The 17,479-nt window shown below is 47.3% G+C and overlaps 1 protein-coding gene across 1 annotated transcript; it reads right to left on the bottom strand.

Moving 5' to 3' along the window:
• Positions 1–5,858: 5,858 nt before the first annotated feature.
• LOC122363827 (brain-specific homeobox protein homolog) lies at positions 5,859–16,386 on the bottom strand. Its single transcript, XM_043333554.1, has 5 exons — positions 16,300–16,386; positions 8,978–9,194; positions 7,349–7,530; positions 6,689–6,794; positions 5,859–6,462 (listed from the first exon to the last, which is right to left on the bottom strand). The coding sequence occupies exons 1-5, from the start codon at positions 16,384–16,386 to the stop codon at positions 6,323–6,325; spliced, it is 732 nt and encodes a 243-aa protein (XP_043189489.1). The 3' UTR covers positions 5,859–6,322.
• Between the last annotated feature and the right edge of the window lie 1,093 nt (positions 16,387–17,479).

Here is a 17,479-nt window from a genome sequence, read left to right as displayed (position 1 = left end):
GTTGACTCCTAAGCGCCCTTGCCAGTGGATTTCCTGGCACTCCATCCTCCCCAAATTATCCCACGGTCCAACAATAGCGATTACACACAACACACACAGGACCTCCCCAGCCTAACCGATACTGGAGCTTCTCCGGTTGACTCCTAAGTGCCCTTGCCAGTGGATTTCCTGGCACTCCATCCTCCCCAAATTATCCCACGGTCCAAACAATGGCGATTACACACAACACACACAGGACCTCCCTAGCCTAACCGATACTGGAGCTTCTCCGGTTGACTCCTAAGTGCCCTTGCCAGTGGATTTCCTGGCACTCCATCCTCCCCAATTATCCCACGGTCCAAACAATAGCGATAACCCACAACACACACAGGACCTCCCTAGCCTAACCGATACTGGAGCTTCTCCGGTTGACTCCTAAGTGCCCTTGCCAGTGGATTTCCTGGCACTCCATCCTCCCCAAATTATCCCACGGTCCAAACAATAGCGATTACACACAACACACACAGGACCTCCCTAGCCTAACCGATACTGGAGCTTCTCCGGTTGACTCCTAAGTGCCCTTGCCAGTGGATTTCCTGGCACTCCATCCTCCCCAAATTATCCCACGGTCCAAACAATAGCGATTACACACAACACACACAGGACCTCCCTAGCCTAACCGATACTGGAGCTTCTCCGGTTGACTCCTAAGTGCCCTTGCCAGTGGATTTCCTGGCACTCCATCCTCCCCAAATTATCCCACGGTCCAACCATAGCGATTATACACAACACACACCGGACCACCCTAGCCTAGCCGATACTGGAGCTCCTCCGGTTGACTCCTAAGTGCCCTTGCCAGCGGATTTCCTGGCACTCCATCCTCCCCAAATTATCCCACGGTCCAAACAGTAGCGATTACACACAATACACACAGGACCTCCCTGACCTAACCGATACTGGAGCTTCTCCGGTTGACTCCTAAGTGCCCTTGCCAGCGGATTTCCTGGCACTCCACTAATCAATCTACCAACGGTCCGCACACAAGCAACACACTAGACCTTGTTGCATACGAAATATATGTAATTTTATTCTACATGGACACTGCAAGGGATGGAACCGGGGAGATAGATGATGCACGTCACGCCCCTGTGCGTGGAGAATCCACCGACGCGGCTACGGGTTAGGAGGGAGATGAGACGCGAGTGAAAGGGCAAAAGACTGTACGCGTAGATAAATAGGATTTTCTTAATGACGCTCAGCTCGAATAGACCCCACTAAATAGTATAGGCCTCGATTGAGTAAGCCCTGGATACGTGCAATAAGTCGCGAAATTAAACGTGAGGATGAAGGCGAGTCGGGCGCAGACCGCCGAGGAGGGTCTCAAGAAATGTTACCCGGTCAGCCTCGGGTCCTGGCTCGGAGGGGACGACGGGCTGTAGTCTGTCTAACCTCTGGCTAGCGGGACACGGGACCAGTGGCCCGATTGTTCCGGCCCAGGGTAGGCCTGGGTGATAATTAAGGTCACGTGGGCCGTCGCCTGGGATGTGTATCGGCGGGTGGGCCGCCGCGAGATGACGGTGTTCCGTCTCGGATTAACAGCCTCGGAGGCTGGGCAGATTTTAGGCTGCCGGGCTGGCCCGGAAGCCCTGAACTATGACTGGAGCGAGATGCGGTCATCAGTATCACGGATGGACCTTAGTTACCCAGCCCGGTTTCAAAAAGATAGGTAGGCCCGCTATCGGTCCCTCAAGTGGTCGGCGCGGGACGTCATTTGAAGAGCGACATAGATAGTTTCGGAGGTGGTTAGGACCCCGGGCGTCTTAGCGAGGGAATCGTATGCCGCCGGAAGAGTAATGCCCCGCGAAGGAACGTATAATGCCGCAAGACGGGGGTGAACATTAGATACCGAGCATTCGAGTCGGGTGATCGCAGTCAGACGGTGCTGGCCACCCGCAGTCAGTCGAGTAGCTCCGGCCATGCTCTGGTCCTTTCGAATAGGTCTGTGACGACAGCTTAACTACCAGCCACGGATAGATAGGGTTTTGGACACCTATGTGCTGGTAGTCGACGATGTGTGTTGAGTGCAGGATGTCCCCGAGTGGACCTGCGTGCGTGGAAGACGCGTGTCGTCTTTGTAGTTAGCCGACGAGAGCTAACCCTTTTTAGGTCGCCGGGTTGGCCCGGAAACCCTGAACTATGGCTGGTGCGAGATGCGGTCATTAGTATCACGGACGGACTTTAGTTACCCAACCCGGCTTTCAAATTTTAGATACGTCCGCCGCGGAAAGCCCGGGCTACTGAGTGCCCTGCGAGCTCTGGCTCCGGAACCGTGGGCTGGAGTGTGTTAGAGATGCTGACTGACCACTGGCAGCAGAAGGTAGGTCCACACGTGAGTGGCAGTAAGACAAGGGCCGCGTACGTTGTTGCAAAGGTTTACCGGCCCATGCTGTAAGTCCATTGTTCGCTCAACAACCTGCGTGCGTGTGTGTTATTTATTTGTGTGTAGGTAGTTCAGCATGGTCTTGGACCCGCTATAAGTCGCGTAATTCAAGGGCGGAGTGCCGAAATCTGTGGTGATTCGTATATTCTATTCGTGTAGCGTGAGCATTATGAAGCGTTTGTTTGATGTACGGAGTATTGTGGTTATGAAGGGATAACGGTTAATAAAATCTAAGGTCAATGACTTAATTACGACTTGCGCACGCCTTAGCACCACCGGGGGAAGTTAGGTAAAGGGGGAGGGATCAGAGATGGTTAACTCTGATAATTTATAAGGTATGGCTGGGCGTATGACAGAAATGAGAGGGGACGGGCAAATGAACGTATGATTGGCATGTATATCCGGTGGGAGATAACCCTCAGCTAGGACGGGTGCTGTTGTTTGAGAGTGGGACCTTTGTTTAGTAGAGTTGGGTTCGTATTTCAATATGATCAAGGATAATGGGTTATTGTTTATCCCTCCTCCCATTCCTTAACCCTGGCCTATGTGTTTCCGATGATTGATCGCCCCGGAGAAAGATAGAGTCAGAGTCGGAACGGGTTCGCGAGGGGCCGGACAGAGAGATGGGCTTCATGGAGCGCGCCGACGGAGCTCATCCTACTCACGAATGACACTGCCCGGTTAGCCCCGCAACGCCGGGAAACCCCGCTACACTACCACTGGTCACGTGACTGACGGCTGCGCCGGGTGGGAGGCGGGAGTGGATCAGAACTGTCAGTTTACGAAGCACGACGCTGTCACCACTCGAGCACTCCCGACAAACACTAACAGCGGCGTCACCAACACCACTGGTGCTAGTGGAGTGAAGCCAGCACCACCGTCGCTGCTGTACCACGCGTTTGGTGCGGCCGTTCCTCATTTCCTGGCACTCAGCATGCAGAGGCCCTGACAGATCCGGGGTGCCAGAGAGGCCCAGTGCCGAGCTGACGTGATGCGCGGGGCACTCGAAGGGAGCTGAGATGGCGGGTCATTTAAAGGGAGGTGGCGATTCAAGGTAGCACCCTAATCAGTCATTTTTTTTTAGGTGAAATGATAGTTTTTCTTTTATTGTTCAAACTTAATGCAATGTAGCAAGCTAACATACAACTAACTATTAAGTTTGGTTCGACGGCATTCTGCTGTCGAAATGTGTGCCTAATCACTTCAGCTGTTCACATTTTGCAACACTTTCATTACGTATGATAAAAATCAGCTCTTTCAGTCAAGCCGATACGAATCATTTCAAACATCACTTGTGTCTTCTTTCAAAGACTGTCATGTAATAAAATCCGCACTTCATACGTGTTAAATATTTTGTCTCGCGCATCAGCAGGATAAGTAAAAAGAAACAGCCACAAATCTAATTTCGTCTTTCATCACCCAACTGCTTCATCGTCACCCTACCTCATCATCTATGCCAGACATATGTTTTATCCTTCAAATAGCCGTTTGATTGCTATTAGCCGGGCACTTTTCATCCCGTCCTGCCCCTCCACTCCATCTCTATAACGGCGCTGAATGAGCGGCGCCGCGCCGGCGGTGCGTCTACTTTGTCTCCGGGCCGCCAACACCAACAACTAATCACATTTGCTGCGATGCGTTGTCGCTGCTGATCTGCTCGGCGACTGGCGTTATTAGCTCTAAGTCGTCGCTAATAGCCACTGGTCGGCGTCGGCGCGGTGCCGGCCGCCCCGCCGCGCACGGCACGTGACACGGCCGGGGGGCGCGTGAAATTCGACCGGCTGCCATTGTGGTCGAGCCGCTCTCTGCTGCTGTCAGGTGTTCTCTCCCCTCCCTGCCCGCCGGTCCCCTCCCCTCGGCGGGCTGTGCCGAGCCGTGCCCTCTCACCCTCTGCCCTGGCTGTGCTCTGCCCTCCCGGACCTCGTCGTCGCCGCCGCCGGCTGCCTGCTTAACCTGATCCAGACGTTAGGCGCGCTAACCAATTCAATAACGGCAGCTGTGATCGCCAATCAGCGCCTATTGAAGCGCGCCGCCGCCGGCGAGTGGCGCAAAGTGCCGGCCAATGGGCTGATAAAGATCTGAGAAGCGGCTGTCGCGACGAAATGTGCCGAGCTGGCGACAATTGACCGGCTCGAACTCCGTCCGCTGCGGCGGCGGCAGGCCCGGCGGCGCTGCGGGCGACGGAGTGTGGCAGAGGGCAGGGAGGGAGCGGTAAAACGGAGCAAAGGTGAAATGTCTTAGCGATGGGGTGCCATAATATCGATGTGTAGTGAATTGACTTCACAAGAATAGTAAGGATCCTAAGCTACAATTTATGAACATTATTCGCGAAATGTTTTACGTAACTTTCAGGAATGCAGTAAGGATCACTCTCAGTTTAATAAAACGCTTGAATTTCGGCGTTGGTGCAGGTTTCACTGAATAATGCTGCACTTCATTTCCGAAGCTCGAGCTGACTGCATAGTCCGTGGAACAGTGCGCCTGTCAGGGCCGCCCTTTGTGACGGCTGTGACAGCTGGCGGCCGTGACGCAGACGTGACGAGAGTGACGCGCCGGTGACGGTTCCGGAGCGCGCCGACCGGAGGCACCCGGATGTATCCGGTAGAGACCAACAGGTGGTATTTATCATAATCAGGATACCATTTTCATACCCATGTATGGAGGCTGAAAAGTGAAAATGAAAGTGGAAAATTGCAAAATGCAAAAAAAAAACATCGATGACTCACAGCATGTAGTTTTATTGTGCTTCATGATGGGATAGTTAGCTATGATGTTGATGATCCTCTTAAAACATTTTTCTGTGATTATAGCCATTTTCTTCCTTACATAATCAAGAGTGAGCACTGTCAGGTGTTAGGTTTAATTATTGTGTTCGCTAATGGTTCCGTCGTTTGAGGATTGTGCGTAACAGATATTGCGCAAGAAAATCAGTTGAATCCGTTTGATTTATTATAGGCTTTCATTCATTTCACAGTACCAACATTACATTACACGAATAACTTCGCCTAAATAAACTGCGGGCTGTTGGCCTTTCGAGAAAAACGTATTACAATATTATCATATGGCACCATACACACCACATGAATCATTCACAAATGAGCGGGTAAACGAGTCCCGCATAATTCCCTCCTAACATTGTACGGGTGTGATCAAACTGACACTTCTAACTCATCGACTATCAATCTGAGACTAGCGGGTGCATCACAAGTGCTAGTGTAGCACTAAAATTAAGAGAGTATTGAGAATGGCGTTACACCTGGATAAAACAGGCTTTATTCTTGTTTTTGACGACAGATAATTACCTTTAGACCCAATATCAAACATATTGGGGCTTTTTATGTTAGAAGGATGCCTTCCACAACGGACATCACCTTACCTACGCCGTACGGTATTCGATGCATCAACCAATACTTAAACTTTGATGCGTAGTTTGCTCTATCTGAACTCGTTTTACAATCAAAAATGCTTCTCCAGTTCTTTCTCCAGTTCAAATCGTGCACCTTTTTCTATATGCTGGCATAAACAAAATGCCATGCGAAAAATAATACTTGAGAGCAACCATTGCCTGCCAAGCACTAGTATAGCACCGTCCGGCCCACGAGAGCATTTGAAAATGTCGAGAATGATGGTCCACACTCTTGACACGGAGCATTCAACGCTGTTCTTCACACAGCAATGAGTCAACGATAGAAATAAACGAACACAAAATCGCACGCAGAGTTCTTGCTTTCTAAGAACCGCCTGTTTCATGTGAAGCACAACAACAATGCAATAAAAGCTTTCAATAGCTAAGCTAATCACTCACCACTTCTTTGGTGACGTTCTCTGAGCACCAAGCATTCCATATTTACACAATTTCACCATCAATATTGCACGTGTGCGGCGCATAGTTCAGGAGAGTCATCAGCGGAACACTGGGTGACAGTCTTCTGTGACATCGATGTCGCCCTCGCTGTCCTCTTCTCGGTCCTCCTCTTCCTCCTCTCCTCCTCCTCCTCCGGCTGAGGGGAGGAGCTCCGAGGGAGAGCCCTCCCGGCCCAGGTCTGCAACACGACAAAGGGTCAGTACGCTGACAAAGACAACGCTTAAAAGGAAGCATATCATCACCGTTACTCCGTCTTCAATCAACATCTCAATTTATATTAAATTCTTTATTAGGTTTACTTATTCATTTATTTCAGTAATTCATCTCATCATATGATGAATTTCAGTCATTCATCATAGTGTACCAGGTAGGATAATGGTAATTGATGAGAAACGACCACGCACAAAGGTTGAGCTGGGAGTCGGCGTGGTCCATCGACGAAGGTTTGTCGTCCGACCGCCTCAGCTGCTTTTTGTACTTCATCCGACGGTTCTGGAACCACGTCTTCACCTGTAACGGGAGAAAACGTCATTGTAAGCGTATATAACGTTACGTCTGGCAGCTTTTTATGACAAAGTCCACCAACCGACTGGAAATGCATCGACAAAATGAGTCTGACATTTGTCATGCTGTGTCCCAACTCCTAGTGGCTGCTGTGCTGCTGACCTGTGTTTAAGTGAGATTGGTCTGTGTCTCGGTGGGACCCATCTGTGTCTCCTTGAGGCTGACCCATGTCTCCTTGAGGCTGACTTGTGTCTTGGCGAGACTGACCTGTGTCTCAGCTTAGCGTGACTTACCTGGGTGTCTGTGGGGATGACCTGTGTATCAGGAAACTCAGCTTTGTTTCGGTGAAACTAATCTTTGTCTCAGTGAGGAGCTCACCTGTGTCTCACTACCTGTGTCTCAGTGAGGCTGACCTGTCTCTCACTGAGACTGTCCTGCGTCTCGGTGAGACTATCCTGTGTCTCACTGAGACTAACCTGTGTCTCAGTGAGGCTGACCTGTGTCTCACTGAGACCCACCTGTATCTGAGTGAGACTAACCTGTGTCTCACTGAGACCCACCTGCGTCTCAGTGAGGCTCAGCGCCGAGGCCAGCTCCACTCGTTCGGGTGTGCTCAGGTAGCGCTGCGACTTGAATCGCAGCTCGAGCCCACTGAGCTGCTGGTCCGAGAACACGGTGCGGGCCTTCCGGCGGCGGCAGACGCGGCCCACGTCCGTGGAAAAGTAGGTGGAGAACGGCAGACCTGCCGGGCGGTAGAAAAACACACTGTCATTCATGTAAAACCGAAGAGAAGTCAAAATGAATAACATATCGATTGTGCTCATACGCTTTTCGTTTGAATCATTGTAAAAAATAAATCTGCGCTTAGGTTAAAAGGGTAGATTAGGCTGAGCTCCTTAACCCGCGCCCCGTAGGGCTACCGGCGGACCCTACCACCCGTAGGGGGGGGGGGGGCCGTTTCGGCCCCCCCTAAGATCTCGGAAAGTTACCGGCCGATTTTCAAAATTCAAACGGCGTTCGATAGCCCCACCCGGGAACTACCTTGTGACCAAATTTCATTGACCTAGGTCAAACCGATGACGTCACAGGTCAGGTCAAAGGTCAGATTTTCACCGTTCACAGGCATTTCAAGAAATGTGTTGTGAAATCGAGTTAATTGGTAATTTATTGAAAACCATCGATGGTACATTGTTCGTCAAACACATACTTTGCTATCTGAGGTCACTGATACCAGGTCAGGTCACAGCGAGGTCAGGTCACCGGGGTCACAATATGAAAGTGTCGTGTGATACATGTTTTATGGTCCATTTTACATGACAAATGCGATTATGTGGGTTAGGCAGCCTTTGGGGCCAGCCTAGGTCACGTTTTGGTGAAGGTCAGGTCAAGGTCAGGTCAAATAAGGTCAAATTTCAAAGTTGATATTTTTGCATAAAATGGGTATCGATTCGATGCAGCTCGTCACGGGGAGTCTAATGGTGGTCTTTGTTTTGCTCTACGAGGTCTAGAACTGCCAAAAATTGAGTTTGAAAATTTGACGTCATCAATTTTGAACAGTTTTTTCGCTATAACTTGGCCAAAAAACGAGGTATCGATCTGAAATTCGGTATGTAGATAGAAGACGGTAGGTACTATCACATATATTCCGGTTTTTTTGAAACTCAAAAAACTTTTTGGATTTTTTGGCTAATATATCCAAAAAAATGTTTTTTTGATTTTTGGGGTTCAAAACTCAAAAATTTCAAAAATCCGAGATAGCAGTTTTGTAGCCCTGTCAATTCTACACCTTTTATGTCTTGATCATTTTTCTGTATCTTCAAAGCTGTAGGCCTGACAGGTCTTCTCGCGAAGGTCTTCTTTCGGTCGAAAATGACAGAACATGACGTCATTCTGACGTCATTTGTGGCCAACCTATCATAGCTTCTGGAAAAATTTTTGGTCACAATGTGTAAAATTGATGCCCGGAGGGGTCCTGAAAGTTTGGTGGCGATATCTGAAGCGGTTTAGGAGATATCGACCGAAAAGGACAGGGGGGGGCCGTTTCGGCCCCCCCCCTACGGGGCGCGGGTTAAGGTATAACGCTTTTGTATCACTGTGCAATGTCTGCATGACTGATAAAGAGTCGAACAGTCCTACAACTGTCGAGTCTATGCAAGCTGTTACGTGAATGCCGGTTGCAGCCTTCATGCCTGCTGAGAAGCCGGGTGGTCCGGAGAACAAGAATCCGGCGGCGCCGGTCGACTCGGGTTTGTGCAGATAGTGCGGCAGATACGCCGCGGCGGCGGCTGCGGCGGCCATTCCGGCGCTCATCGCCGGCGGGAAGAGCGACAGTGGCGCAGCGGCGTCATCGGTCGGGGGGCGCCGCTCCGAGTACCGTGACTCGGCCGCCTCCGAGTCCGACTCACACTGGGGGGACGAGCGGGAGAGAGTCACAAGACTCCGACTCACACTGCACGGGACGGGTCAGAAAGGGAGTCACTAGAGTCCGACTCACGCTGGGGGGACGAGCGGGAGTCAGGAGAATCAGACTCACACGGGGGGAGAAGGGGGGCAGGCCAGAGTGGAAGTCACTCGAGTCCCACTAACACTGCCGGGGACGGGTCAGAGTTTTACTCACACCCTCGGGAAAGGGTCAGAATGGGAGTCACGAGCGACAACATATGAGCCAGATTGAGCCACGAGCCACGAGCGTACTTTCTTATGACAATGATATCTATGAAGACACTCAAAACTTTTTTACTACCTCCTGGAGGGTTCATTTTCATCAAACCCGCAAGATAAGAGTATATTGAAAGGGTAACTCGCTGCTACCATTATGTGCATAGTAACGGTACGTGGTTAATATGAACTTATTCGCCAGCGAAGAGTATTATTACCATGTAAATATCAATATTACTCTCGCGATCCAGAACATCATGAAAACTCTTTCCTTCTGGGTATCGTGACTCGTGCACAGATAGTCGTTTCATGCGTGGATCTTGTTTACCCTCGTGAAGATGATATTTGAAATGGAACCAATCAGCCAATCAGAAACGAGATCGGCCGTTTGCGGTTTGAAGGCCGCGCGCATGTCAGTTTTCGGCCGTTGGTCTCCGAGAGAGGATGTGAGCAGTGTCGGTGCGGCGCGGCGAGGCCGTTGGTGATTGTGCTTGTGTGCTGTTCCTCGCCTATAGAGCCTCTATGGACATTTTGTTGTAAGTACTGATGTGCTAGAGCATTGCGTGCCGTTGAGTGGTGCTAATTTGACCTGGTTAACAGGACCCCGTGCACGGCCACGTGGGTTAGTGTTGTGAGTAGGTACATTAATTTTGTTGTGATGCTACAAGTTTATGCATTTTGTTGGTGACTTTGAAAAAGACTTGTACTGTAGTGATCCAGTCTCATTATCTCACGCATGGACGGGCGACCGCCCAGTAACGCCGTCGCTCACTTCAAATATTTTGCGCTGTGCCTTATCCAATATGAGGGCGCTGAATGTCTTGATAGGTATCCATATTCAAATTGCATTCAAGTTGTATCGTGGTGTTTATTTATCGCTTGTGCATTGCTGAACGCTTTGTATAAATTCGTATGAATAAGTGAAGAGTCTCACAATGTTCATGGCTGGTGTGCCCCTCGTATTGTTTGTACGGAAGCCAAATATACATTGTTGCTCAGCATGTTTTTTTTAGTTGGTGAGCTCCGGTTAACAGAAGCTTCGTGAAGCTTCTGAAGGAAGCGTCTGTGTCTGTGAGTCTGTTACCATCCTCTAGGGGGTTAACACTAAAGGAAAGAGTAAACATTACCATGTGACAAAGGGTAGGCCAGAAGAATATACTCTCTGTAGGAGGGTAAAGCACAGAGAAGATGATGCGTTACTCCATAGAAAAGGGTTCCGTTAAAAATTTACCCTTTCAAAGAGTGTAACCCAAAAAATGTTACACTCTAGACAAGAGTAAATCAAAAGAGTTTACCATTCAGAAGATGGTAGAAAACGTCTGTGTGTCATGTTACCCCTCCCTGGCGAGTTTACTCTTCATGAAAGAGTAAAATTTACCATCTGGAAGGTGGTAAAAAACGTCTGTGTGTCAAGCTACCATGCTATGGCGGGTTTACCCTTCAGGAAATGGTAAAAAAGTTTTCAGTGGACCACTCAAAACTTTTTTACCACCTCCTGGAGGATTCATTTTCACCAAACCCGCAAGATAAGAGTATATTGAAAGGGTACCTCGCTGCTACCATTATGTGCATGGTAACGGTACGTGGTTCAATTGAAGTTATTCGCCAGCAAAGAGTGTTATTACCATGTAAATATCAATATTACTCTCGCAATCCTAGACATGACGAAAACTCTTTCCTCCTGGGTATCGTGCCTCGTGTGCAGGTGGTCGTTTCATGCGTGGATCTTGTTTACCCTCGCACTCAAAACTTTTTTACTACCTCCTGGAGGATTCATTTTCATCAAACCAGCAAGATAAGAGTATATTGAAAGGGTAACTCTTTGCTACCATTATGTGCATAGTAACGGTACGTGGTTGATATGAACTTATTCGCCAGCGAAGAGTATTATTACCATGTAAATATCAATATTACTCTCGCGATCCAGAACATCACGAAAACTCTTTCCTTTTGGGTATCATGACTTGTGTACAGATAGTCGTTTCATGCGTGGATCTTGTTTACCCTCTTGAAGATGATATTTGAAATGGAATCACTCAGCCAATCAGAAACGAGATCGGCCGTTTGCGGTTTGAAGGCCGCGCGCATCTGTCAGTTTTCGGCCGTTGGTCTCCGAGAGCGGATGTGAGCAGTGTCGGTGCCGCGCGGCGTGGCCGTTGGTGATTGTGCTTGCGTGTTGTTCATCGCCTATAGAGCCTCTGTGGACATTTTATTGTAAGTACCGATGTGCTAGAGCATTGCATGCCGCTGAGTGGTATTAATTTGACCTGGTTAACAGGACCCCGTGCGGCGTGCACGGCCACGTGGCCTAGGTTGTGAGTACGTACATTAATTTTGTTGTGATGCTACAAGTTTATGCATTTTGTTGGTGACTTTGAAAAAGCCTTGCACTGTAGTGATCCAGTCTCATTATCTCACGCATACGGGCGACCACCCAGGAACGCCGTCGCTCTCTTCAAATATTGTGCGCTGTGCCTTATCCAATATGAGGGCGCTGAATGTCTTGTATTCACATTCAAAGTGCATTCAAGTTGTATCGTGGTGTTTATTTACCGCTTGTGCATTGCTGAACGCTTCGTATAAATTCGTATGCATAAGTGGAGAGTCTCACAATGTTCATTGCTGGTGTGCCCCTCGTATTGTTTGTACGGAAGCCAAATATACATTGTTGCTCTTGAAGCATGTTTTTTAGTTGGTGAGCTCCGGTTAACAGAAGCTTCGTGAAGCTTCTGAAGCAAGCGTCTGTGAGTCTGTTACCATCCTCTGGGGGTTTACACTAAAGGAAAGAGTAAACATTACCATGTGACAAAGGGTAGGCCAGAAGAATACACTCTCTGTAGGAGGGTAAAGCACAGAGTAGATGATGCGTTATTGCGTTACTCCCTAGAAAAGGGTTCCGTTTAAGATTTACCCTTACAAAGAGTGTAACCCAAAAAATGTTACACTCTAGACAAGAGTAAATCAAAAGAGTTTACCATTCAGAAGATGGTAAAAAACGTTTGTGTGTCATGTTACCCCTCCCTGGCGAGTTTACTCTTCATGAAAGAGTAAAATTTACCATCTGGAAGGTGGTAAAAAACGTCTGTGTGTCAAGCTACCATGCTGTGGCGGGTTTACCCTTCAGGAAATGGTAAAAAAGTTTTCAGTGCGTGAAGACAATATTTGAAAGAGTATCAATCAGCCAATCAAAAACGAGATCGGCCGTTTGAAGGTTGAAGGCCGCGCGGCGCGCGCGCATCTGTCAGTTTTCCGTCGTTGGTCTCCGAGGGAGGGTGTGAGCAGTGTCGGTGCGGCGCCACGTGGCCGTTGGTGATTGTGCCTGTGTGCTGTTCATCGCCTATAGAGCCTCTGCGGACATTTTATTGTAAGTACCGATGTGATAGAGCATTGCGTGCTGTTGAGTGGTGCTTGTTTGATCTGGCTAACAGAACCCCGTGCACGGCCACGTGGCAGAGTGTTGTAAGTAGGTATATACATTTTGTTGTGATGCATTTTGTTGGCAACTTAGAAAAAGCCATGCACTGTAGTGATGCAGTTTAATTATCCCACGTAGACGGGCGACAATCCAGGAACGCTGCCGTTCACTTCAAATGTTGTGCGCTGTGCCTTATCCAATTCGAGGGAGCTTTATTATTATTTATATTCAAGTATTCATTTAAAGTGTTCATATTTAAGTTGCATTCAAGTTGTATCGTAATGTTTATTTACCGCGTGTGCATCGCTGAACGCTTTGTTCACTGAAAACTTTTTTCCATTTCCTGAAGGGTAAACCCGCCATAGCATGGTATGCTTGACACACAGACGTTTTTTACCACCCTCCAGATGGTTAATTTTACTCTTTCATGAAGAGTAAACTCGTCAGTGAGGGGTAACGTGACACACAGACGTTTTTTACCATCTTCTGTATGGTAAACTCTTTTGATTTACTTTCGTCTAGAGGGTAACATTTTCGAAGTTACACGCCGTGGAAGGGTCACTCTTTAACTGACCCTCCTCTAAAGAGTAGCATGCCATCTACTCTGTGATTTACCCTCTTGCAGAGAGTATACCCTTTTGGCTTACCCTCAGTCAAATGGTAATGCTTACTCTTCCCCAAAGAATTTACCCCCCAGAGGATGGTAGCTTGACACACAGACGTTTTTTAGCACCTTCCAGATGGTAAATTTTACTCTCTCATGGAGAGTTAACTCGTCAGGGAGGGGTAACGTGACACACAGTCGTTTTTTACCATCTTCTGTATGGTAAACTCTTTTGATTTACTCTCGTCTAGAAGGTAACATTTTCGAAGTAACACGCTGTGGAAGGGTAACTATTTAACGTGACCCTGCTCTAAAGAGTAGCATGCCATCTACTCTGTGATTTACCCTCTTACATAGAGTATATCCTTCTGGCTTACCCTTAGTCACATGGTGATTTTACTCTTTCCTTTAGTGTAAACCCCCCAGAGGATGGTAACGGGCCCACAGACGCTTTCTTCAGAAGCTTCGCGAAGCTTCTGATAACCGGAGTTAATCAACATGCTTCAAGAGCAACACTATATATTTGGCATTCCGTACAAACAATACGAGGGGTTCACCAGCCATGAACATTGTGAGACTCTCCACTTATTCATACGGAGTTATAACTCCGTATGCCCATCGAATGAGACTCTCCACTTATTCATACGGAGTTATAACTCCGTATGATTAAGTGGAGAGTCTCACAATGTTCATGGCTGGTATTGTTTGTACGGCATGCCAAATATATTGTTGCTCTGGAATCATGTTTTTAGTTGATGAACTCCGGTTAACAGAAGCTTCGCGAAGCTTCTGAAGAAAGCGTCTGTGGGTCCGTTACCATCCTCGGGGGGATTTACACTAAAGGAAAGAGTAAACACTACCATGTGACTAAGGGTAAGCCAGAAGAATATACTCTATGTAAGAGGGTAAAGCACAGAGTAGATGGCATGCTACTCTTTAGAGGAGGGTCACGTTAACCCTATTCCTGGCGGGCTCCGCCGGGACAAGAAACTGGCGGGGGGGCCGATTCGGCCCCCCCCTGAGATCTCGAGAACGAAGCAAGATAGCGACAAGCGGTAAACGGCATCGGATACGCACGGCCAAGATCTACAATTTTTACTAAGGTCATTTTCAGGTCAGGTCAAAGATGACGTCACAGGGGTCGAAAAAGTCAAGATAGGAACAAACTAAGGGCATCATCGTGATCCTCTCGTCAATCCGCATCGAATGATATATATGTTGACCTCGAAAGGTTAAGGTCAAAGGTTGACCTCAGGTCACGTGACCTCGAGGTCATCATGTATATCATTCGATGCGTCTTGACGAGCTGAACACAATGAGACCATCCACGCGTCTGTATCTTGTTCCTGTACGGAGTTATTGGCCAAAAACCTTTGGTGACCTTTGATGACGTCACATGACCTCACAGCTGCCCAACAGCAAAACAGACCTCAAGGTAGTGAAGGTTGATCGTATATGAAGTCATGTATGGTATATGGGGCCATTCCGACCCGTTTTAGTGGTAAAAACAGGGAGTTGATTTTTCCCCCATTGACTTATAATGGGGAGGTCGCGAAATTGACCTGACCTTAGGTCACCGATATCAAAATTCCGAGATATACAAATTGCACATACTGGTACCCTAACTAAACCCTGAAGAGAAGAAATTGATCGGTCAAAAACTCTAGCTGTGGCGTGATTGCAAACTTTTCTGAGGTAGGGTCACCAAACCGCCTCTGGTGACCTGACCTGAGGTCAGATCAACTCAAAATTTTCAGACATGTTGCGTAGAAGCCTTTTAGGAAAAGTCAGAAAATTTGAGCTTCCTAGCTCAACGCGTTTGGGAGAAATAACCAAAAAACCTCAGGGGGGGGGGCTCCTGAGGCCCCCCCCCCGCCAGGAATAGGGTTAAAGAGTTACCCTTCCACAGCGTGTAACTTTGAAAAATGTTACCCTCTAGACGAGAGTAAATCAAAAGAGTTTACCATACAGAAGATGGTAAAAAACGTCTGTGTGTCACGTTACCCCTCCCTGACGAGTTTACTCTCCATGAGAGAGTAAAATTTACCATCTGGAAGGTGGTAAAAAACGTCTGTGTGTCAAGCTACCATCCTCTGGAGGGTAAACTCTTTGGGGAAGAGTAAGCATTACCATTTGACTGAGGGTAAGCCAGAAGGGTATACTCTCTGTAAGAGGGTAAATCACAGAGTAGATGGCATGCTACTCTTTAGAGGAGGGTCACATTAAAGAGATACCCTTCCACAGAGCGTAACTTCCGAAAATGTTACCCTCTAGACAAGAGTAAATCAAAAGAGTTTACCATACAGAAGATGGTAAAAACGTCTGGGTGTCACGTTACCCCTCCCTGACGAGTTAACTCTCCATGAAAGAGTAAAATTTACCATCTGGAAGGTGGTAAAAAACGTCTGTGTGTCAAGCTACCATGCTATGGCGGGTTTACCCCCCCGGAAATGGTAAAAAAGTTTTCAGTGTGGAGGAGAGAAGACCGTCGTCTGTCACCCAAACTCTACTGCGACAAAGTTCATAGGGGAGCTAATCAAAGCAATGATCGGGCAGCAAATGATGGCTGAATGAATAAAGCCTACCTACAGTATATTATATCAGACTTTGGACTTATATCTAAAAGCAACAGAAGAAACGATTCACTCCAACCGGCTCATCTGATGCGCTCCTAATGTTTGAAGGAACTTGTTATACTGTTATTATCTTTATGCTTATATCAAGCAAGGCCATGTATCAAGAGGTACAATAGTTCAAACAGCAAAGCTACTAAAAATTAGCATCGAAATGGAGCTAATAGTACATACCTACAATCTACATCCTGCAAAGCTTACCGAATCTCCCTTGCCTAAGATGTCCTCGATAAGAAATGACTTCGGCTTCTGGAAGCTGTACTTGAAGTCGTCTCTGGAAGAGCTCATGACAGGAGTATTATATTCTGCAAAGTAGAAATGAATATAGTTGTAAGACATTTAAAATAAGTTCACCAAGTGGCAAGTTGTAATGGAAAGATGACTCACTTCTATAACCGTTAAATGTAAAAAAGTTTTGTTAAAGCCGCGCTATTATACGCACTAAACGCTGTATAATTTGGCATTGGTTTGGTTCTTGTAAACCAAGTTTCGTTTCCCATCGACAAACTATAACTAAAAGCTGTAAACATGCCGCAAGAATTTCTCAGTTTTGCTCAGTCGTTGACGAATGCTGTAGGGCAGGAAAAGAACAGATACGATACATTTATACCCCTCTTAATTATAATACGTTTTAAGCAGCTGGGGCATTCCACGTCAAATCAAACACCGAAATCCGTCATCCCCTTCGATTTTTCTGAAAATTTGTAGGCAGACTGGGCATGGTTCAAAACTGAGTTACGTATAATATTTTCGAAATTTGATAACGTATCGCTGAGATATAGGTCATCGAATATAGCGAAAAATGCCACACATCAATTTTTTAAATGGCTATAACTCTGGTTCCTTTTCTGGTATCAAAATGATATTAACAGGGTCTTATAGGCAATTGATAAGGCTTTGTTTTTTAATTATAAAATTAAATTGAAGTGACCTTGAAATGCTTTTGACCTTGAATTAAAACAGAAAAAATTAAATAGCAAAAAACACGTCACCTTCGATTTGGCTAATTTTTACATATTATGTCCGTCACAATGTTCCTAACCATCTGTGAAAAAATTGGAGTGGGCCATTCATAACTTTCGCGGCAAACGCCGTTTTCATGCATCAACATCACGCAACCGCGCGTGACCTTGAAAGACAGAGTCAAGACATGCTTGCTTGTGTACACTTTCTGAAATGAATGATTGCTGATTAGTGATATCCTAAACTCTGCGAGAATGGAAATGCATAGTCATCGTAGTCAAGCATTCACGTTCCATAGTAAAAGTGTCTCAGGCAAACGGTATTTTGCGGTGAATTTTGAGCCGTGTGGAAATGCATCATGAAGTAAATTCAACGAAAACATTATCACGCAACGATATCTTCACGTCTTTTGATCTTC

Source organism: Amphibalanus amphitrite, unplaced genomic scaffold (genome assembly GCF_019059575.1).
Source record: "Amphibalanus amphitrite isolate SeventyFive unplaced genomic scaffold, NRLGWU_Aamphi_draft 000641F_arrow, whole genome shotgun sequence".
Lineage (NCBI taxonomy): Eukaryota > Metazoa > Arthropoda > Thecostraca > Balanomorpha > Balanidae > Amphibalanus > Amphibalanus amphitrite.
The sequence above is the reverse complement of the archived record's forward strand: the minus strand, read 5'-3'. Positions and strand labels throughout refer to the sequence as shown.